The sequence below is a fragment of the Corythoichthys intestinalis genome, chromosome 17 (assembly GCF_030265065.1).
Source record: "Corythoichthys intestinalis isolate RoL2023-P3 chromosome 17, ASM3026506v1, whole genome shotgun sequence".
Classification (NCBI taxonomy): Eukaryota; Metazoa; Chordata; class Actinopteri; order Syngnathiformes; family Syngnathidae; genus Corythoichthys; species Corythoichthys intestinalis.
The window spans coordinates 14,249,878-14,273,328 of NC_080411.1; the positions used below are offsets into that span (position 1 = coordinate 14,249,878).

Below are 23,451 nucleotides of genomic sequence, written 5' to 3' on the forward strand. Positions count from 1 at the left end.
AAATAAAACATTAAGCAATTCTTAAATTTCATATAGAAAAAGCATTAAATAATATTAAACGTTTTTTTTTTTTCAATTTTGAAATTTGATATTGAAAAGACAGCATTAAATAACATTTTTTATATTAATATTTAATAATAAAACATTAAATGTTTTTAGCCTTTTTTAAATATCATTATATAAATAAAAAATTTTGCAATTTTGGAATTTCATAAATATTAAAACACTGAATGTAAAAACTTATTAAATATTTTTAGCAATTTTAAAATTTAATATTTAAGGGTAGGCCTTTATAATTTAGAAAAATATGCAGAATATAAAACAATTTTTTAGCAATTTTTAAAAATGAAAAATAGCCATTTTTAAATTTGATAATTAAAAATACAGTATTAAATAACAATTAAACATTATTTTTAGCAATTTTTAAATGTAATTATTTTATAAATGTAAATAGGCTTTTTAGAATAAAAATGTATAAATAATATAAAACATTTCATAAATATAAAAACATTGAATATAAAAAGTTAATATTTAAGGCATGGCTTTTTAAAAAAATATGCAGAATATAAATAATAATTTTTAGCTATTTTTAAATTTCATGTATTTTTTTTTTAAATTTCATAAAATACTGTATTAAATAACTTTTTGTACTAATAAAAATTTTTGCAATTTCATAATTTTTTATTACTGTAAATAGGCTTTTTAAAATAAAAATGTATAATATAAAACATTTAGCAATTTTTAAATTTCATGGCTTTTTAAAGGAATTTTTAAATTTCATAAATATAAAAAAGTATTTTTCGCAATTTAAATTTTTTTAAGGGTAAACCGGCTTTATTTAAAAATTATGCAGAATATAAATAACAATTTTGAGCAATTTTTATATTTCATATTAAAAAAAGTATTGAATAACAAATTTTATATTACATTAATATTCAATATTTTTTGTATTTTTTTAAGGAGTAGGCTTTTTAAAATAAAAAATGTATATAAAACAATTAGCAATTTTTAGACTTCATAAATATAAAATGTTAATTTTTTAGCAGTTTTTATCACTCAATAAAAGGGATTTTTTTTTTTTTTTTTAAATACAAAACACAGAAAACATTACGTGATTTCTGCAACATAATAAACGTAGTGTGTAAAATGATTAGTCAACTAAAACTGTTTGGGGCTTTGATATTCGTGCCATATTTTATGATTTTCCTCCCCCAAGCGAGTCCAAGAAAACCCGAATCGGTTGTTGTTTTTCCAAATTTTATTAAGAAAACAAAAAACCATCGGACGATAAAAACCGAGAACTACTTGATGGAATAAATAAGTCAAACCGAAGCATAAATCTGTACAAATTCTAAAGTGAAACAAACAAAAAACAAAAATGGTCCAGAGGATTGTGAGAAGAGAAAAATAAGAGTACAAGATTGAATATTTCATTCGGTGAAATTGGGGTGAAAAGCGACAACGTATTAATGCTAATGAATAACATTGGAAACTCCAGCGCGGCTGGATTGGGAATGAGGTATATGCTAATCCGTCCTCCGAACAGCGTCTCTTCTCTCCGACCACGTAGTATGGTGATGTCATCAGAAGGCGGGACTATATTCATCCTTCTGCTGTGACATTGAATTAAGGTCATCATTAGTAGACGTCCAATTCGTTTGAAGTGGGAGGTTTGCAGCGAATGAACACCAATGGATTGGACGTCAATGGCAACCAACGAATTTAATTTTGGGGCATTTCTTGGGTCACTTAATGATGATCTCGGGGCATTTTTGGCAAACTTTTGGTTGGCTTTGGGCCATTTCTGGGTCACTTCCTATTGACTTCAGGTCACTTTTGGTTGAACGTAGGGCATTTCTGGGTCACTGCCTGTTCGTCAGTCACTTCCAAACGATTTCGGGTCACTTTTGGTTGATTGTAGGGCATTTCTGGGTCATCGGGACACTTCCTGTTGGATTTGGGGCGATTGTAGGGCATTTCTGGGCAACTTTGTGTTTATTTTAGAGCTCTTCCTGTTGGTTTTTGGACATTTCTGGGTCACTTTTGGTTGATTGTAGGGCATTTTTGGATCACCCTGTTGACTTAAGTGCGTTTTTGGGTAATTTCCTACTGATTTTGGGTCACTTTCGGTTGATTGTAGGGCATTTCTGGGTCACTTCCTATTGATTTCGGGACATTTATGGGTCACTTGGTGTTGTTTGTAGGGCTTTTCCTGTTGGTTTTGGGACATTTCTGGGTCACTTTTGGTTGATTGTAGGGCATTTCTGGGTCAATTCCTGTTGATTTTAGTGCATTTCTGGGTCATTTCCTATTGGTTTTGGGTCACTTTCGGTTGATTGTAGGGCATTTCTGGGTCACTTCTTATCGATTTCGGGTGTCAGTTTTGGGACATTTCTGGGTCACCTTTGGTTGACTGTAAGGCCTTTCTGGGCCACTTCCTTGTTTATTTCGGGTCATTTCTGTTCAGTTCATCGGTCACTTTCTGCATTTCCGGGGCACTTCCCGTTGATTTCAGGGCATTTTTGGGGCACTTCCTGTAGGCTTTGGGGCATTTCTGGGTTACTTCCTAATGATTTTGGGACATTTCTAGGTCACTTCCTGCTCGTCAGGCACTTCCTATTGATTTCAGGTAACTTTGGGTTGATTGTAGGGCATTTCTGGGTCACTCCCGGTTGATTGTAGGGCATTTCTGGGTCACTTCCTATTAATTTTGAGTGTGTCTTTTGATTTTGGGTCACTTCTTGTTCGTCAGTCACTTCCCGTCGATTTCAGTTAACTTTTGGTTGAATGTGGAACATTCATGGGGCAAATTCTATAGATTTCAGCTCTTTCTGTTGGTTTTGGGGTTATCTCTGGGTCACTTCCTGTTGATTGTAGGGCTCCTCCTGTGTCACTTCCTATTGATTTCGGGTCAATTTCGGTTGATAGTATGGCATTTCTGGGTCGCTTCCTGTTGATTTTGGGGCATATCTGGGTCACTTCTCATCAATTTCGGGTCACTTTCCGTTCATTTCAGGACATTTCCAGGTAACTTGGAATAGGGGCCATTAGTTTTTAATATATATTTTTTAAACCTTTCAGGACAGTCATTGAACTCGTTGGCTGCCATTGACAGTGCTAGACATCCAAACTGTTTCGACTGTGAGGGGCGGAGGGACGTTTGTTACAGGTCACTTCCTGTCTAGTAATCCAAAGTCAACAGTAAGTGGCCAAAAATCAATGGCGAATGATTGGATAAAACTGTTTGGACTTCTGTTGCCATCAATACTATGAAAAAAAATCTATTTTAGAATGTTAAATGAATTAAATTTTGTGAATTTAGCTTTTTACTGACATTGTATGAGTTTATTCATAATTATAAAAATATGAGAATGATACAATAATGTATAGTTTTTGAACAAATATTTTTATACTTTCATTTTCAAATGGCCAAAAAATAGTCACTTGCTCTATAAAGAAAGGGTTAAAGGTCTTCAGTGTCAACTTTTGAATAGCCTTCCACTAGGGATGTCCCGATTTTTTGCCGATACTTATATTTTAAGACCACTAAAAATAATGCAAAAAAAATAATGAAGCCAGTAAACGAGAAATCCCATTTTTTGTATGACGGTGAGTCAGATCCGGTTCTTGTGACCAAATCCGATATTGTCGGATACTCCAAAAATAGCCGTATTGGATCGGGACATGCCCTGAAATAAACGTTTTTCCTATTATTTTTTTTTTTAACTTCTAGTTTTAATATAATGGCGTCTACCATTAAGCTATGCATTTGATAGCGGTAGAAGTCCAATCTATTAAGACTGATTGAAATAGATTGGACATTTATTGCTGTCAGTGGCAGCCAATCCGTTCACAGTGGAAACATTTCCCTGTCGTTTAACTTCACTACCATTGACAGCGATAGACATCGAATCTGTTTCAACTGGGATATCTAGTAGCTGTTTCACTGCCGTTGACGGTTCGATCACTGCCAAACCCCCCCAGTCAATGCCATTTAAATAGTTCATATTGCAAAACTTGGTGAGGGTTTTCGTTCATTTTTCGAGCAGATTTGTTTCAAAAATGTTGATATTTCCTTCCGACTCCGTGCTGAGCTAACAACAGAGACATCAACACGCCTATGTGGCAAGAGAGAAGAGACTTCCACTAACAGCAGCACGTTTTTTTCCCCCCGTGATCCATTTTCTGTAACAGTGCATTGACCCTCCTGAGGAAAAGAAATCCTAAAATCAAGTCTAGCTGGACCATCCAGGAAACCCCCCTCCCCCTTAAACCCCTGGAATCCTCCCCGGTCCAGGCAGATGCTCCTCGTTGATGGACTGGAAGCGCGGCGTCAAGTTTCTAAGATCCGTGTCGGGAAACAGGGCGGGGGTTTGGCGGGGAGGTTCGAGGTGGCAAGTTCCCCTTTGGTACTGAAGGGGTTAAGGGGCGGGGGGGCTCGAGGGGAGAATCTGTGAGTCCATTAGCCCTAATAGAGTTAATGGAGGGGGAGGTTTTTGAGGAAGCTTTTAACTCTCCTCAAAGTCCTGAGACTCCACTTTGCACTTCTTGCTAGGCGGGGCCTCTTGGTCCACATCCTGCGGGGATAAAACACTTTGATTGGCGGCTCTGTCGGCCAATCAGGTTCTCGGACGACCTCGTCGCAGTTTACCTGAGTAGCTTTGCTGTCCGGGGAGTCTTTGTCCGCCTCTCGCTTGGTTGCTTCCGCGCTCTTACCTGGTGGCAGAGGTGGGTAGAGTAGCTAAAAATTGGACTCAAGTAATTAGCGTTCATTGTTGTTTCAGTCAAGGACGACGATAATGAAGATATTTTGTCTACGAACAATTTTATCATGACGATGAGCTAAAAACTTGTCTCTGGAGAAGAAAACATAACGAGACTGAAGACAGTTTGCGTCTGACGAAATGAAAATGTTCCAGGGCTGCCGCTATCGATTAATCAAGTAATCTAATAACAAACATTTTTTAACAACAATAACAATAACAACGTTTTTTTCTAGTGCTGCAACAAATAATTAACTCGAGTATTCGATTAGAAAAAAAGATTAGAATTACATTTTGTTGCTTCAAGTATTCGTTAAAATAAAGTGGCGTTTTAATGGTTTGCTTTGAAAGTGTTTGCATTTAGTTTTATTGATTTGGGTGGCTACACTGCCTCATTTCACATGGCTGAATCCAGCTGATCACTGTTAAGACTAACGTAAGCAAAGTTTTTGTTGAGCTATTTTTTTTTTTAATGAATTCATAATTTAGTTTAAAGGTAAATTTAGCCAATTTTTGTGGGAATATGTGAACCATTTGTTAAAAGCATTGTTAAAAAGAAGAACGTTAGTATTGTATAGCATTTAAGCTAGCCAATTGTGCTTGTTGTCCATAGAGCCTTATTTATTTTTTATACCGTTTGAGGCAATTTTTTAGGTTCCTTTTCCGATTACTGGATTACTCGAACTAACTAGTTCATCGATTAATCGACTAATATAATAATCGATTGCTGCTGCCCTAGTTTTTTCATCATTTAAGTAATTTTAATACGCTTGTTCTGTCCTCACTAAATGTGACGTTTAGCTAGACAGCAAATAAATTCTTTACTTTTTCAACAGTTGGATTTTTTGTTGAGCTGTAACAAACACGTAAAACTATGAGCAAAATGACACATTTCGACAATAAAAGACAACACAAAACAATTCAGTGTTTAAATGTCGAGTTTAAAAGTAATTAACCCAACTTGCATAGCAAAAGTCAGCTAGCTTAAATGCTATAAAATGATCCCTTTTTTTTTTTTTTTTTACAATTCTCTCAACAAATCGTTCAAACACATATTTTCACAAATAAACTGCTAAATATACCTCTAAACTAAATTACAAATGCATAAACAAACATTATTGCTCAAATAGAAACTTGCAGCTGGATTCAGCCATGTGATAGAAGTTATGGCATATTGACTGTAGCCACCAGAAGGCAGTATATCCTTCCAAATCAATACAACCAAGTTCCACGCTTTCAAAACGAACCATTACAACGGCACTCTAAACAAATCCTCGAATTAGATTCTGAGCTTTTTTTCCTCATCGAATTACTCGTATGACATTTTCTCATTGTATGTGTAGGCTTGCTTGTTTTGAAACACATGGTAAGATTTGTTTTCTTGAGAGAATATGCAATGCTGCTTTACCGTTGAATGGTCTGTGTTAAGTAAACATCACACACTAAATGTAACTTGTAGCATTAGCATGGCGAGCATAGTCTTAAACTCTTAGGCAACTTTTTTTTTTAATACATGTTATGTCCAGGTGGGTATAATTAATTGAAAATAATGTCTCGTTTTCCTGCTCATTTTTTTTTATTATCATCAAGAAGTTGGTGTTGTCCTTGTAGATGCTACAGTATGTGCTTTAGTTTTGAACTAAAACGCTCGAATTTTAAAGACAAAAACATTTTGAGTAGTCGTCGACGAAAACTAGAGGAAATTAATTCGTCAATGAAAATTAAACTAAGACTAACACGTTTTGAAATGACTAAGATTAAAATTAAAAGGACTGCCAAAAACAGCACTGTTAGCGTTTCTTCAGAATATTACTCAAGTAAAAATGGTCATTCAGAAAAAATTACACAAGTGCGAATAAAAAAAAGCACTTTAAATACTCAAGTAATGAGTAACACTGTGAATAGCTGCTTAATGTCTGATATTTTTCATAAACAATGGGATTAATTTTTATACGAACTGTTATTATACTGTACTTAAACCTTTTACATGACCATATCTCAAAGAAATACACAAAAATAACTGCATTCAGAATAGAAAAATTGCAACGAAACATCAGCCGTCCTTTCCAAAAAGCATGAGTGCCCTCTAGTGAAAACAAAACTATTTCCTACCATGAAATGAAAACAAGCTCTTTTCGGTGCCAAATAAAAACTGGCTTGAAATCCGCGCTTTCCGCTAATACTAATGTCAAATAATTTCATTTTTGTGACACTTTAAAGACGCCACGTGATTGAACATGCCGGCGTAATCATAGGACTTCCAACTGCAAGCTTGTGTTTGGTCATGTGACTGTATTGTTAGTTCGGAATAGTATAATGGAGTCATGTGATTATTGTTGTGACGTCTCATTAGTGAAGGCGCTGTTGACATTTCTGGCAAAAATAAAGTCAAATTTATGATAGAATAAAGAGGAAAAATGTAATGACTAGTTTAGCCTAAAGTAGCGGAACAAGAGTACATTTTTTTTCTTTACAAATCAACTCAAGTAACAAGTATGGGATGGTAAAAGTACTCTTAAAAGTACATTTTTCCCCAAAAGTTCCGCAAATAAACGTATGACTTAGGGGCAGTTTACATGGCGACTATGACACGAAGACGCAATGACTGTGTTGCGGAGTGGCCTCGCGTTCGTATGGTGTCGGCCAAGACGGAAGGCAAAGACTTAAACCTTGGAATCCTGCCTCCAAAGTGGACGAATTCGATAGCTGGGGCTTGCTCCGCATGCATATCAAAAGCTCCCGCGGCGCAGGACCGAGCCGATAACGTCAGCACTCATACACGTCACACAGGGCGTGCGCAGTGGTGCTACTAAACATTAAAAACAGCAAGTATGGCGGAACATCGGCTTTAATTTAGTGTTTTAATAATATTTTTCATTTAAATAAGTTGAATGTTTCAATTTCGTGCCTTTTTGAACAAAAGAAAATGCCATTGCTTGGGAGTGGGCGGGCATGTTGTCTTCCGAGCTGAGGAGGTCAAAGTGCATCATTCTCTGTCGCTTTGTAAATCTGCACTGCCTTCTAGGGCCTGTCATGAATACTACATTGTTTTCATGCGGAATTGCGACAATGTTCGAATGGAGACGGAACCATATAAATGCAAACATTACATTTTTCGTCTTCTCGGAGAGTCACCATGTAAACGGCACCTTAGAGCTACCGAAGTTTGCCTGGCCAAATCAGAGCTACAAACCTGTCAAGCATTGTTAACTTAAAGTACCAAACGCCACCTGCACTGGTGACCAAGAAAAAGTTTGGTCGCACTGCTTAGCAAGAGGGAAGAGTCATAGGCTGTAGCGCTGTACGACTATGAAGCAGAAAAGTAAGTTGGTGTGTTAAAAAAAAAAAAAATTAAATTAAAATATCGCAAGTCCTTGCGATGCTAGTATTGCGCAATGTGATGACAATGTTCTAACGATATATCGTTCATGCCTAGTTACTAACCAACTCTGCCTCATGCCGGCATGCTAACGTTAGCCCCTACAGCTAACGGCATGAAAGTTAGCCCACGCCCGTTGTCGTCGTGATCTCACCCCTCTTACTGTCGGGACTTTGCTCGGTCTTCCCGTCGCTGTTTTCGCGGTTGGGCGCGCCGGTGGACTCTGGTGCCGGACTGGTGCTACAACTGGTTTCCTGTTTGATGGGTGACGAGTCGGCGATGGAGCTCTGGTTGCTGTTGTCGTCTGAAAGGTAAGCAAATGCTGTTTAGATTTTTTTGTTTTAAGATAAAATGGAGGACAGGAAGCAGTTTTAATGTGTACCGTGCATATCCATCATGCCGGGAGAGGAACTGTTCTCCGGAGTCGTCAGCTCGGAACCGTATTTCTCGTCCTTGCCTTTCTTTTTGTTCTTGTTTTTCTTCAAGAAAAGAAATTGTTTAGAATTATTACTAGATTATTTTAGCCTATTTAAATGAGTATCACTAGTAGATGTCCTATCCATTTGAACTGGGAGGGTGGAAGGTTTCCAAGTTGCTAAAGGTTTTGCAGTCCTACTCACCTCATCAGACTTGGGCTCCGTCACTGGCACCCATTTGTAGATGCGAAGTGACGTGTCTCCCACGGTCACCCATTTCTTCTCCCTGGACACAAATCGATAGCATTCCGTGTTAGCGGTAGCCTTGCTAGCAGGACGGTACTTCCTGATTCATTCACGGATCATGCTTTGCAAACAGACTGTCCAACCACATCCCCGGTCATTTGATCTTCCAACCAATCAAGAGAAGGAGGCGAGACAAGGAAGCAATCAAATTTTGCTGCTTTGAGGATTCGTTTAATTAGAGTGGCGTTGTAATGGTTTGTTTTGAAAGTGTGTACATTTAGTTTTATCGATTTGGGTGGATACTAGAGCTGCAGCTATCAAATATTTTAGTAGTCGATTAATCGATGGACTAGTTAGTTCGAATAATTGAGTAATCGGATAAGGGACATGAAAAATTAAAATACCTGAGCTGAGGCTCAAACGCTATAATAATAATAATAAAAAAAAAAAAGATCTATTTACAACAAAAGAACATGGCTATCTTACATAGAAAAAGTCCGCTAGCTTAAATGCTATAAAATACTAGTTTTTTTTTTTTTTTACAATGTTTTTTAACAAATAGTTCAGACACATATTCCCACAAAAAAGGCTAAATATACCTATAAACTGAATTATGAATGACATTAGCTCAAACAAAAACTTGCGTTGGTCTTAACAGGGAGCAGTTGGATTCAGCCATGTGAAAAGAGGCAGACCAGAGGGCTGTGTATCCACCCTAATCAATAAAACTAGATGCAAACACTTTCAAAATAAACCATTACAACGCCACTTTAGTTAAACGAATACTCGAAGCAACAAAATTTACCGTATTGGCTCGAATATAAGACAGTGTTTTTTGCATTGAAATAAAACTGAAAAAGAGGGGGTCATCTTATATTCGTGGTCTAGACGTTATACCCATTCAGGACGCTAGATGGCACCAGATATCCTTGAAACGATGTTCTGTCATGACAGATCTCAGCTACTCACGTTTAACCACTTTGCATTATTTTATTGCAATGTTTTTCCTTATTCAGATTTGTTTCAAAACTACAAATACAGTTATACTTCATTTTGGTGGTTAATGCAGTTATTGCGATTTTGTTGTTTTATCACAATAGATTGGTTTATTTACATTTCAAAAACCAGAAGCTATTCATTTACGAATGTGATTGCACTTTAGTATACATATTTAAATGTTCAAATATTAAGATTTGAATGAGGCAAAATAACATGCTTTTTCGCTCAAATATATTGTTATAATCATTTGTTTCAGATGCACTGTAATTATTTTCTGTATAAAAATTAATTTGGTGTTCAAAAAGTATTTTTTTTTTTCAAACTTGAGTCTTGAAAAAGAGGGGGTCGTCTTACAATCAGGACCATCTTATATTCGGGCCAATACGGTAATTCGAATATTTTTTTTCTAATCCAATACTCGAGTTAATCGATTAATCGTTGCAGCGCTAGTGGATAAAGTGCCCTCTAGTGGCGACAGTGAATATGACATAACTCGTTTAACATGGCTGAAAACATTGTTAACTTTAATAATCAACTCCAGTGCACTGGCTGACGGACAAAGAGCAGGGAGAGGGAGGGACCAAGAGTGAGACTACACGATCGGCTCGGGACAGCTCATCTGTATTATCTTTTTGTTTTTTAATTGAACAAAAAAAAAAAAAAAAATTGCGAGGGATTGAGGATGCAAAGTTTGAAGCGCGAAGTACTGAGGGATCACTGTAGTGCAAATATAAGTTTTTTTGCTCAATTGTCCAAAGTGACAACAAGGCACTGCCATATCACATATGGCTGACACAATGCTTCTGGCTCAAAATAACAACAAAGTCACACAGCTTCAGTACAGTGAATAAGGTATGTAATGAATTTATAGTTCATTATTATTAATTTGTTGTTCAATTAATGTTTGCACCATGAATGCAAATGGTCTGCTCACATAACAAATCCCAAGCATCTTAGTTTGGACACATCTAATGCTCTATAAGCCTAACTGCTGTGTTAAGCTGTGACCAGCCCTTGTACAAAGGCAAAAGGCTTCTTCGTTCACTTTGCAGGCAACATGCACATTGGCCCAAAACCGGTGTTGATATTATCCGATATTTTACAACTCTTTTATCTGCTGGTATTATCGACTTCCCGACGATATCAGACGACTAAATCAGTGGTTTCGTCAACGATGATGAAAACGAAATGATTTCATCGACGAACAATTTTTTGACGACGAGACGATAACGAGCTAAAAACATGCCTTGGGAGAGTAAAACAATGAAACTGATGCTAGTTTTTGTCTGACGAGAAGAAAATACGCCATAGTTTCGTTTTGTTCACAATGTGTAACACTGGTTGGTTGTGTCAATTATGTGACGTACTGCGCTCCCCCCCAACTCACCAGTGTCCTCTCCAGGCTTGCTTGTTTTGAAACACACGGTAAGATTTGTTTTCTTTTCTTGGCAAGAAAATATGCAACATTGCTTTCTCCTTTAAAGATCTGTGATGACTTACCACACACTAAATGTAACTCGTCGCATTAGCATAGCATTCACGTTAGAATTTGGCTGATGCTAACAGCGAGCGTCCTCTTAACTCTTGAACTTTTTTTTAATATATATACAATTCGTGGCGTCCAGGTGGTTATAATTAATCAAAATTAATGTATTGTTTTTCTGCTGAGTGCAAGTTAGCATCAACATTGTTTGACTAAAAAATTTTGAGTAAATGTCGACTAATGTCAGGCGAACTTAGTTTTCGTCAACACAAACTAGACACATTCTGAAATGATTAATACAGTATAGGACTAAGACTAATATGTACTATCGTCCAAAAGACTAACACAAAAATTAAAAGTGCTTCAAAAAACTACTCTAAATTATGTCAAAAAATAAAATAACAAAATCTTACTTTGTTTTTTCAATGACCTGCATATAAATAAATTAAAATAAATTGGGACCTCTTTGAGGTTCTTGGCGTTGCTGCATAGTCACACCAGTTTATCACAGCCAATGAGTTAACTTCTGCCCCTCACAAGCAGCAAATATCATTGTGACCGCACCATACTAAATAGTGTCAATTAAAAATAAACGTTCAGGAAATAATTGATAGAAATAATGAGGTTTATCGAGGCGTTCAGGCCGCCCCACTTCCCGCTCCCTCATCCCCACCCCCACCGCCTTGTTCCCGTTCTCACTCGGACAAAAAAAAGCGCTTGGTTTAAAACCCCTAAAACACCCTAAAAGTGCTCCGAGTCGAAGTCTTCGTCGTCTAACCGACGCCGGCTCGGGCACGGTGGCTTTCCGGGGCGTTTAAAGCAGAGTACGCTCGACGTAAGGCGGCTTCATGTGACCGCTTTCGAAATATGGCTCCTCTGCTTCCACCGCACGCCGAGGACGAGCTGCTCGTCAGCCGAGCGCCGGCTGCCCTCCGCCCGCCGGCCGGTACACGCGTGTGCCGCGAAGCCGCTCTACCGTAAAGCGCCTCCCGTTTGTTTCATTTGATTCGGTTCCCTCTCCTCCCCCAACAAGGCTTTCTCTTGTTAGATAAGCAGAGAGACAGCTTTTTTGTCTTCCCCCCGCCTTCCCCTCCGCCGCCGCCGCTTACCATTTTCGTACTTTCTCGATAGCGGCCATAACCCGCTTGATGTCATCCTTGGCCCTGCTACGGGTCTCCGCTCGGACCGACCTGCCCGACATTGCCGCGGTAGGGAGGGCGGTTAATATTCGAAGAACGGGCTCGCCGGTCCGGCTCTCGCTTCAGTTCAGACACAATGCAAACAGTGGGGAGAGCGGCGCACAACGGGTTCTGTTGCGCATGCGCGGCCCGAGGGAAGCACACTGGGAAGGGCGGGGCGAGGAGAAGCAGGAAGAAGCCATAGATATTATATCTCAAACTAGATGTCCTTTTGGACGGAAGTTGGCTGGTGATAGACGAACGTTCATCCGTTGCCATCCTCCCACTTCAAATGGATTGGACGTGTAAAATTAATAAACAACAAATGTTAATTTGCGGCCAAATTCCCACTTCAAGTGGATTAAACATCTACTAGAAATAAACATTTAAATATTAGAAATACATTTACAGCTTGCCTGTGTCTTACATAATACGTTCATTCACTGCCACCCTCTCAGTTTAAATGGCTTGAATGTCTACCAGTAATTAACAACAAATGTTTATTCGCTGCCACCTTACCAGATTTAAAGACCAGAAATAAACAAATATAAATTCACAGCTTGTCGACTTCCCTAAATCATTGGCTGCCATTGACGGTGATAGACTTCCAATCCATTTAAAGTGGGAGGGTTAGCAGCGAATGAACTAACGTTCATTATTAAGAGTGTGACAATATCTCGATACAGCGATATATCGCGATATTTTGCAACCCTATCGGTTATCGATATGCTCCCGCCAAGTATCGATACTTTAACATATTGAATCATTATCATACATAAGACTAGATGTCCTATTAGACGGAAGTCGGCTTGCTACAATTGAAAGCGATAGACGTCCCATTCATTTGAAGTGGGAGGCTGGCAGCGAATGGACGTTCATTCGCTGCCACCCTCCCACTTCAAGTGAATTGGACATCTGCTTGAAATCAATTTGAATGCTAGAAATAAACAAATTTAAATTCTTAGCTTGTCGATTGCCTTAAATCATTGGCTGCCATTGACGGGGAGAGACGTCCAATCCATTAGAAGTGGTAGTACTGGCAGCGAACGAAGTCATTCATTTGCCGACGGACCTCCAACTTCAAATGGACTGGACGTCTTCTAGGGATAAACCAATTTAAATTCACAGCTCATTGGCTGCCATTGACAGCGATAGACGTTCCTAATGCAAAGTCAAAGCAAACGGATGAAAAGAGCTACAATATCGGACGTCCATAACCGCCAATCGCACTGAAAGGGCAGGAGCATTTGAATCACCTGCCACCTAAGGTCAATTGAGTGTGTATTTTAAAATTATTAAATATAGATTGACCCATTTTTACAATTTTCAGAAGGATTTCTTTTTCATAAACATTAGCAATGTAGTAATTTTATTGCATGTGTAAGAAATAACATGCAATTAAAAAAAAAATCAAAATCTTTAGCGAAGCTTTACAACGCGGCCTGCTCGAGAAGCCATCTGTCGCAAGAGGGCCGCCAGTTACTTACGTACTTGACTCTGCTTTCAGACATCTAGTGTTTTACAGATGATATTTATGTTTAGCACTCCTAAGTTATCTATGAAAAAGTTTAGACAAAAATGTAGATTTTTCGGCCATATTTTAGACTTCTATCCCAGTAGTCTGCATACTGACGCCCGGTAACTCTTGACTCACGTTGATATGCTAAAATATACTAGCAAAAAATAGCATGATGTAGCATTTTTCATCCTCCGATTCTAACTTTTGCCAACAGAGGCCGCTGTTGCTAATGCAAAAAGGTTGAGCGTAATGTACGTTTTGAATTACGCATGTCAAACCTTTACTTTATCTGGAAGATATTTCAAGAATAAAATCCATGCTATTACTTTTATTGTTCATATCATGCTAGTTAAGTCCAGAGGTGGGTAGTAACGTAACACTTTTTGAGAAAAATGTACTTTTTGGAGTAGTTCTACCACACGATACTTTTTACATTTACTTAAGTAGTTTTGTGAAGAAGAAACGACTTTTACTCAGCTGCTTTGGGCTACACTACAGTCATTACGTTTTTCCTTTTTATTCTACATATTGGCTTTAATTCTGCCAGAGAGGCCTCCAGTGGTTGTCTTACTTTCACCAATGAAATATCGCAACAATAACCACATGACTCCATGATACCAATCAGAGGGTGATGTTCATAGTGTTCTTCTAGTCTGAATTCAAATACTGAAACTTATACTTTTTTACCTGTACTTGAGTGAATTATTAGATGACTACGTTTACTTTAGTAATATTATTTAGAAGTAATGCTACTCTAACCTGAGGGCAATATTTGGCTTCTCTACCCACCTTGTAAAGCAGTCAGCACATTTGTAGTTTTTTTTTTGTGTGTGGCAGGGTTCCTGCCACCCTCCTCAAAGTTAATTAGTACAGGTGAAAGCGATACAGACCCACTCAAGAAATAAAACGGTGTCATTTAACTAGTTGTCAGCCGACATATCATCATAAATGTTATGAAAATATTTCATAAAGGTTGAAAAGTTACCTAGTGTTGCTTTAAAAAAATATATTTTTTTAAATTAAAAAAATACTATTTTTTATTGTTTTTATTTCGTTTTAATTTTAGAATTATTTTCAATGAGGGCTCAACTTGTATATTGATAAAATTGTTCAGGTCAACCCATAATATGTTAGAGTACGCACACTACCAAGACAGTTTCCAGTTTAGCTTGAGATGCATTTATTTATTTGTACTGCTTGACTTCCTTTGAGAAGACTTCTTCAAAGGGAGATTTATTATTTATACAATTATTATATTATACAATTTATTATTGGAATAATTTATACTAGGGCTGCAGCTATCGATTATTTTAGTAGTCGATTAATCGATGAGCTAGTTAATGCGAATAATTGAGTAATTGGATTAAAAAACTTAAAATACCTGAGCTGAGTCTAAAAAGGTTTAAAAAAAAAAAAAGATCTATGTACAACAAAAGAACAATTGGCTAACTTACATAGCAAAAGCCCGCTAGCTTAAATGCTATAAAATACAAACTTTTTAAAAAAATTTTTTTAACAATGCTCTTAACAAATGGTTCAGACACATATTCCCTCAAAAATGGGCTAAATATACCTTTAAACTAAATTATGAATGCATTAAAAAAACATTAGCTCAAACAAAAACCTAGCTTATGTTGGTCTTAACAGGGAGCAGCTGTATTCGGCCATGTCAATGAGGCAGACTAGAGGGCAGTGCATCCACCCAAAATCAATAAAACTAAATGCAAACACTTTCAAAACAAACCATTACAACGCCACTTCATAAACGAATACTCGAAGCAGCAAAATTTAATTCTAATCTTTTTTCTAATCGAATACTCGAGTTAATCGATTAATCGTTGCAGCACTAATTTATACGACAATAATGAATGGAAACATACCTGGCTTTTACCTAGAAAATATCTATTAAGAAATAATATAAAAGAAATCACACTGAAAATACTTCACAGGTATTATCCTGTGAAGACAACAATGGTAAAATTTAAAATTAATATTGATATGTTATTTTCTTTTAATGCAAATGCAGAGGACACTGTTTCTCATTTGTTTTGGGAATATACTTACTCACATGTTTTGGGTTGACCTGAACAATTTTACCAACTCCAAAGTTGAGCCCTCATTAAAAACTAGTTTTGAGACATATTTTGTTTGACCTATCAAACATTGAAGAAATAGAAATACATAAACGATATGTTGTAAATCTTAATTTTGGCAAAATTCCACATTCACTGTGTAAAATATTTAAATCAAAGACCAAATTTTCACGTTTTTGGAAAAATGTTTTCTTTATATTTGGACAATTTAAGTTTAACCCCAAGGCTATAAGGACTAATAATAGACTTTGTAAACAACACAGCTTGTGTTGAAAATAACCCCGACCATTTTATTTATCAATATTATTTTTATTTATCTACTTTTTGTTGTGAATTTGCAGATTGTGTGTGAATTGTTCACCCAATGTATATTTGTATTTGTTGTGAATAAAGTTTTTTTAAAAAACTGCTTGACTTCCGTATGACTAAAGTTGGTAAAAACTCGCCCTGATGCGATTGGTCCATTTTCTCTATGTGGGCGTGGTTTCGATTTGGCTGTTTTGGGCGCCGCTCTCCCTTCTACTAGTTAGTAAAAGTTCTAGCGGAGAAGAGGAGGTGGCGGCCACGGCTGAGCACTTTACCCGAAAAAGGGACTCTTCCTCCGGCCGCTGGTGGTAGTCGCTATCCGCCGGTCCCGGCTGGCGAAAAGCCACCTAGTTGTTGCTTTCTTCCGCGGTTGTTTCTATATATTTTTTCGACTTGGCGCGCCAAGTATGAAGTCTGTGCGCAGGTGCAGGATAATTAGCAGTTAATAGAGGTTTTGGGGGGGTTCTTCTCTTTCTCGTCATCGCCTGAAAGACCACCATGGAGGGGAATGGAGACGTGAAAGGCGCTTACCTCGACTCGGATTTTGGGAGTGTTCCCGAAGAGACGCAGAGTACAGACGAAGAAGACGAGAAGGTAAAAAAAAAAAAAAAAACCCAACAAAATATTTTTTCAAGTTTTCCACGTGTTTGCACAGCAATGACAAAATGTTATTACTACAACTCAATAATTCAGAATATATTTACAACAACAACAAAGGTTCAGATATGAAAGTTGTGTATCTTTATACCAGAAAAAAAATACACCATGTGCTTCGGTTCATGAAGGCAAACATTTTATTTGAGAAATTATTCTTTTGTCCTTTTTCCTCATTTTTTCTCTTTCGTTCCTCATTTTCTTGTTTCTACCCTTCTTGTGCTAGTTTTTTTTTGCTAGTTGTGCTAATTTTTCTCCTTTTTTTTTTTTTATTTTTTTATTTTTTTTAAATTTTTACAACACCCCAAGATTATTTTGCAATCTTCTTCCTGAATTAAATATGCACATGCGCGGTAAGAAGTTGGAATAGTCCATTTTACGTGAATTCAGGGGGAACAGTCAAAATAATGATAAAGTAACAATTTCACGTTTTCAGTGAAACATTTAGGACTAAAATGCCATAAATTTCTTGAAATGAAGGGCAACTTGATCACTCACCAAGGATTTTTTGTGTATAACAACAAAAAGGAAATTTTATATAAACAACTGTATTATTATTCCCAATTTTTACAAATTTTGAGAGGCCATGTTTACCGAACGCTCATAGACTCAAGGTGAGTTGATTTGGAAAGTTGAAGGCTGAGATCATTTATCAACACACTGTTTATACAAAAATGGAAAAAAAAACTAGTAAAAAACCAAAACAAAATCCAAAGGCACACTAACATGACGTAGCTTTTGCCAAGTTAACAAAGTCCTCGGCGGCGGTTGTCATCTTTATAATGTTGTCTATTGCCCTTGACAAGTATGGATTGGTTCAATTTATCTTATCACTAGTGGACGTCCAATCCATTTGAAGTGAGAGGGTGGCACTTCCATAGACGTCCAACCCGTTTGAAGTGCCACCCTCCCACTTCAAATGGATTGGACGTCTATGGTGGTCAATGGCAAACCAATGAGGGGGTTTTGGTATGGGGGCATTTCAGGTCACTTTCTGTTGATGTTGGGGCATTTCAGGGTCACTTCCTATTGATGTTGGCTCTCTTCCTGTACATTTTGGGTCAGTTCCTGTTGATTCTGGGGCATTTCCAGGTCACTTTCTGTTCATCTGTCTCTTCCTGTTGATTTTGGCTAACTTCCTGTACATTTTGGGTCATTTCCTTTTGATTTCGGGGCATTTTTAGGTCACTTCCTGTTGATTTCGCGTCATTTACGAGTCACTTCCAATGGCGTGCCGCACGCATGCTATTTTTAGACCGTGACGTCGCATCCTAAAGCGGAAGTAAAGCCGAAGTGGGACATTATAGACCTGCCCTCGCATAGAAACAACGGAATTTGTGCTACTTTTCGTCGGTAATCTTTCAAAAACGAACATGCCGATCACTCATTGCTTTTTTGGAACTTGTAGAAACGACTCTAGACATTACGACACATGAAGGATGTTTTCTTCATACGTTTCGGAAACCAAAAACTCGGGAGAAAAAAAATATGAAGACCCAATCAACTTGCGCGGACTTTAACACCAGCTCGGTGAATCCATTCACATTTCATATGCAGTAATCATTTTGTCGGGTTGGCATGGTCTTTCAGAGGACAAAGAGGCAAGCCATTTTTATATTTTTAACTTATTTTTTTTGCGTAACATTGTGCCGTACTGCTTCTGTCTGACAATGCTGCCACTGTTACCGTTTCTGTATAATATATATATATATATATATATATATATATACTGTATATAAACAACTTTAGTAAGGGGGAAGTGTAAATAAATTATAGAATTAAGATTTGTTATCAATAAAAAAATTAAAAGTGTTCGTTGGCTGTCACTGAGTAGCATTTGCGATCGCTACACAAAACTAACTAAATTACCTCCAAGAACGGTCAGAGACGTAGGACAACCAGAGGATATAATATATAAGAAGGACAGGGCTGGTGGTAAAGGATAGCTTGTTGAAACAGGAGAATGTCATTGTCAGTTGCTTCGATAAAAAAGCGAAGGCTATGCTTAGGTCGGCTCGTCTTTTTCAGCCTTCGACACTCAAGCCATCTCTTTAACTGAACATTTTTATGTTCTTCCACATCTTTGCCAGTGAATATGGCACCAGGCACATCATTTTCGAAGAGAATTGGTAGTTTTAGCTCTGTAAACATTTCCTTCACACACGATTTCCATTAATTTCCTATTAGGGACAAACGGAGGCTTGTCCCTACTTAGCAACAGTAGCTAATTTCATGAATATTAATGAGCGGAAGTGACGTGTTGCTTGCGGTACGCCATTCATTTTGGCTCACTTCCTGTACATTTTGGGTCATTTCCTGTTGAATCTCGGGCATTTCCAGGTCACTCGCTTTTGATTTCGGGGAACTTACGAGTCACTTCCTATCGATTTTGGATCATGTCCTGAACATTTTGGGCCATTTCCTTTTGATCCTGGGTCACTACTTCCTGTTGATTTTGGCTCATTCCCTGTACATTTTGTGTCATTTGCTGTTGATTTGGGGCATTTCTTGGTTACTTTCTGTTCATTGGTCACTTTTTCCTGTTGATTTTAGCTCACTTCCTGTACATTTTAGGTCCTTTGCTGTTGATTTTGGGGCATTTCTGGGCCAATTTCTCTTCATCGGTCATTTCCTGTTGATTTTGGTTAACTTCCTGTACATTTTGGGGCATTTCTTGTTGATTCTGGGGCATTTTGGTTCATTTTCTGTTCATCGGTCACTTCCTATTGATTTCAGCTCAGTTCCTGTACATTTTGAGTTATTGCTTGTTGATTCTGGAGCATACCTGTGTCACTTTCTTTTGATTTTGAGGCATTTTAGGCCACCTGTTGATTTTGAGGCACTTCGGAGTCACTTCCTATTAGAGGCGTGCGAAATTTCCGATTCTTAGATTATTCGCCTTTCGGCTGTGGAAGATTCGAGAACGTTTCACAAACATCCAAATTCCGAATATTTAATTATACCAGGTAAAGCGGAAATAAAACACAGTCAGCGCAGTCTTCAGGACGCAATGAGGAACGGACCGAGAGTAAATATCATGTTCAACTCATGCCGCTAGATAAAAAAAAAAAAACAACAATTATACCTGACTGCGGCCATCAGCCGCTACAAACAGCGCCCAGTTGCTAGTTGCTACAAACATACGGCAACATACGGCTATGGTAGATATCACATATATCTAGAACTAGATGTGAAATGACAGATGACGGCCATGTTAGATTATATACCAAGAACTAGATGCGAAAAGACAAGACTTTCACGCGCTAGTAAACAGGCGCCATCTTAAAGCAGTAGACTTCTCTAGAAGGCTCAGTTATAGCGAACCTAATTACTTTTTATCTAAAAAAAACAAACCAAAATCGGCAAAATCTTGACTTGAATCTATCTTTAAATGATGAAACAGTTTTAAAACTTTCACGTCGAAAGTAGACAGAAGGGAAATTATGGAATAACGGGAGCAATTTTAACAACTTTAACTGTTGATTCACAACATTAAATTAATTGAATGTAGGTTAAAGCTGCCAATACAGAATGGGGACTTGAGTATTTTATTTACTGTTTTTAACGGATAACTTGATAGGGAAATAGTAGTTGGTTTAGCCTGAGAGGATTTTTGAACAGTTTTAGAACTAGTGTACAAAAAAATTAAAAAGGGAGGGGGGTTGTGGTGCATCAATAATCGATTTATAATCGAATCGGAGCCTCTGAATCGTAATCGAATCGTTAGGTGCCCAAAGATTCCCACCTCTACTTCCTATTCATATTGGAGATCAATAGGAGTAAATGGAAGTTTTTGTGCTATTGAAATGAAGGGTGAATCGGGCAATTGGAAGTCAATAGGAGCTTTTGCCCATTAGAAATAAATGTTTTTGGCAAATTTTGGCCGAACCGTTCAGTAGGTGTTTAGCTAAAATGGAATAGAACTTTTTGATATATCAATGAAGGGATTTGGACAAAGATTGTAGGACAAGTAGCGCTTTGAAATTTCACTTTTTTTCCCTCTTTTTAAAAGGATTATAGATGGAAGCATTTGCGTTACATGCAAAGCTACCATACACTAGAAAATATACTCACTGCGTTATTTTTAGCAGGCATTGACAGGAATGTTATTTTTTGAAAGCGTATTCCAGCAATGTTTAGATGACATTTATTCACGAAAACAGGAGTGGGAAAGTTTTGGATTGTCGCGACCGGCTCAGACATACGTCAGGCTGCTCGCGAGGGTGGAGATTTCTGGAGCAGTTATTAATAAAAACAACAAGCAAGAAATGAGTGTATTGTTCAACGTGCCCTTAGGGTGCAGGCGTGCTCTTAAAGGGACCGACACCTTTATGATATGCCTCCCAGCGGGAAGAAGCTTGTATCATAAATTGAACAAACAGAATTGTATTTTTATGATGTTTAATGTGGAGAAAAAGGTCAAAAGCCAATATTTCCGGAACGTAGCTGCTTTTAACTGTCTACAGGCTACTTGTATAAATCATTGGCTGCCATTGAAGGTGCTAGACGTCCTATCCATTTTGACTGGGAGAGGCTGGCAGTGAAAGATGGCTTTGTAATGAGTTGATCTTTTTTAATTGTGTAGCAATATTAGACCGAATAAGCTTTTTTTTTCCATTCGAAAGGATTTGTAGTGGAGGATATAATGAATATACAATACAAAATAGCAGAAAAACTTTTACCGTTGTTATCAGTCGATATATCATCACAAATGTTACGAAAATATTTTATAAAAGCTGAAAAGTGACCAAGTGTTGTTTTAAATGTTCAAAAAAAAAAAGGCTAAAGTACAAGCACAACTGTCGTCTGTTGACCGTAAAAATAAAAACTCCACGTAACCTTAGCAAAAATTTTAATTTTGTGTTAATTCTGTGCACTCATGAAATCTTTTGTCATTAATTATCGGAAGTAGTCGAGGACATCGTAACCTGAGGACTCTCTGTACCTCTTCACATGAAAGTCATTTATGCTGTATTTGGTGTTGGCAATTTTTTAATTATTGCATAACACAAAAGACTATATTCATTCTGAATTGTTAATGAAATGAAGTACAAAGTACTTCAATACAGACTCTGTCGATGCCGGTGTTTTTTATTTTTTATTTTTTAAACAAGATTGAATGAAAACAGACTGGTAAAAGTTTAGAAAAATCATCTCAATCATGAATCTTGCCCCACATGAGACTTAGCAACGAGGTCACGTGGAGGCGGTCCGAAAAGGGGTCCCTCAGTCTTCTGAGAAATCGGATGACGTCGCCTCTGGGTTCCGCAGGGCTGGGTTACATTTTCTTCCCACACTTGCCAAGATGCATGTTACTGTATATGTAAGGCGGAAAACACAAGACAAGACTGAAAAAGCAGTTTCTGCTCTTTCTTGCACTCCTCTTTAAAAGAAACTGCTGTATTTTAAGCCAAAATAACTGTTGTGTTTGATAGAACCCCATGTCTATATGCTGCCATAGCAGATTCATGGCGCATTAAGCCCCCAAACTATTTTTAATTTGTCCGTTTTACCCTGAAAACCCCTGTTTACAGACGTCTTTTGTTTCAACCCAGCCATAAAAAGCTCAGTAATTATATTATTCGAAATGTCTGTCGTTTTTAGCTTAGAATCATTAATTGATTTTTAATATTTAGATTAAAAATAAAAAGCAACTTTAAAAAATTATTCACTCGCATATTTAAACTGTTAACCAAATAACGTCACAATGAAAAAAAATGGTGTCTGTAAAAAGGTCACGGATATCTACCTCATAACTATCGCTTAATTGTATTTTTTTTTGTTACTGTTGCATTTTCTCCGATATGTTAGATGATAAATAATCGATCCAAACAAAGAAAAGAAAAAAAAAAAAAAAAGTTTAAAAGGGTAAATATATGAAAAAGAACATCTCGACCACTCTTTGATGTCTGCGATTTCTGCATCGTGACCCTTGTTATATTACCATGTTTCACCCATAAAATCCCCAAAAAATCCAGCTGTGGACATTCACAGCTGTGTCTTGACACTCGGTGATACATGCTACATGGAGATTTTGGATCGAAACAAGATAAGTACGCGATAATATCTCATTAAGTTGTGGCGTCTTTAATTCTGCTCTTTCATGCTCTCACCTCCAGGTAGGATTTCGTAGTTTATTTATTTATTTTTTTCCCCAAAAATGCCCTCCTGTTCAAAATTATTCTTTCCCCAGAAAATGGATATTTTAACCTTTCCAATGATGTATCACACATGCATATCGGACAATTTTGAAAGTTGGCTAAATTGGGGGTCTCAGAGCGGAACTTAGAGTCACCTAAATGTTTTCCGCCATATCTTTTGTAAAACTGGGAAATGTCTTTTCTGGACAAATGGAGTGGGGGATGTTGACTTAAAAACTGACCGTCTGAATGTGATTTCAGTTATTGTAACAATT

At 37.3% G+C, this 23,451-nt stretch overlaps 2 protein-coding genes across 4 annotated transcripts in view; one reads left to right on the forward strand and one right to left on the reverse strand.

Moving 5' to 3' along the window:
- Positions 1-1,100: 1,100 nt before the first annotated feature.
- bcl7a (BAF chromatin remodeling complex subunit BCL7A) lies at positions 1,101-12,609 on the reverse strand. 2 transcript variants are annotated; one of them, XM_057819502.1, is made up of 6 exons: positions 12,396-12,609; positions 8,763-8,844; positions 8,525-8,621; positions 8,306-8,446; positions 4,652-4,716; positions 1,101-4,577 (listed from the first exon to the last, which is right to left on the reverse strand). In XM_057819502.1, the coding sequence occupies exons 1-6, from the start codon at positions 12,485-12,487 to the stop codon at positions 4,509-4,511; spliced, it is 546 nt and encodes a 181-aa protein (XP_057675485.1). In that variant the 5' UTR covers positions 12,488-12,609; the 3' UTR covers positions 1,101-4,508. The 2 variants fall into 2 exon arrangements, with proteins under 2 accessions (XP_057675485.1, XP_057675486.1); XM_057819503.1 differs by having other exon boundaries at positions 8,297-8,446; positions 12,396-12,547.
- A 4,002-nt stretch (positions 12,610-16,611) lies between these two features.
- The window catches only part of mast4 (microtubule associated serine/threonine kinase family member 4), a 136,611-nt gene continuing 129,771 nt past the window's right edge, over positions 16,612-23,451 (forward strand). For both annotated transcript variants that reach the window (XM_057819964.1, XM_057819965.1), the window contains exon 1: positions 16,612-16,976. In XM_057819964.1, coding sequence (XP_057675947.1) covers positions 16,881-16,976 — 96 coding nt within the window. In that variant the 5' untranslated portion in view covers positions 16,612-16,880. The remainder of the gene's footprint in view (positions 16,977-23,451) is intronic.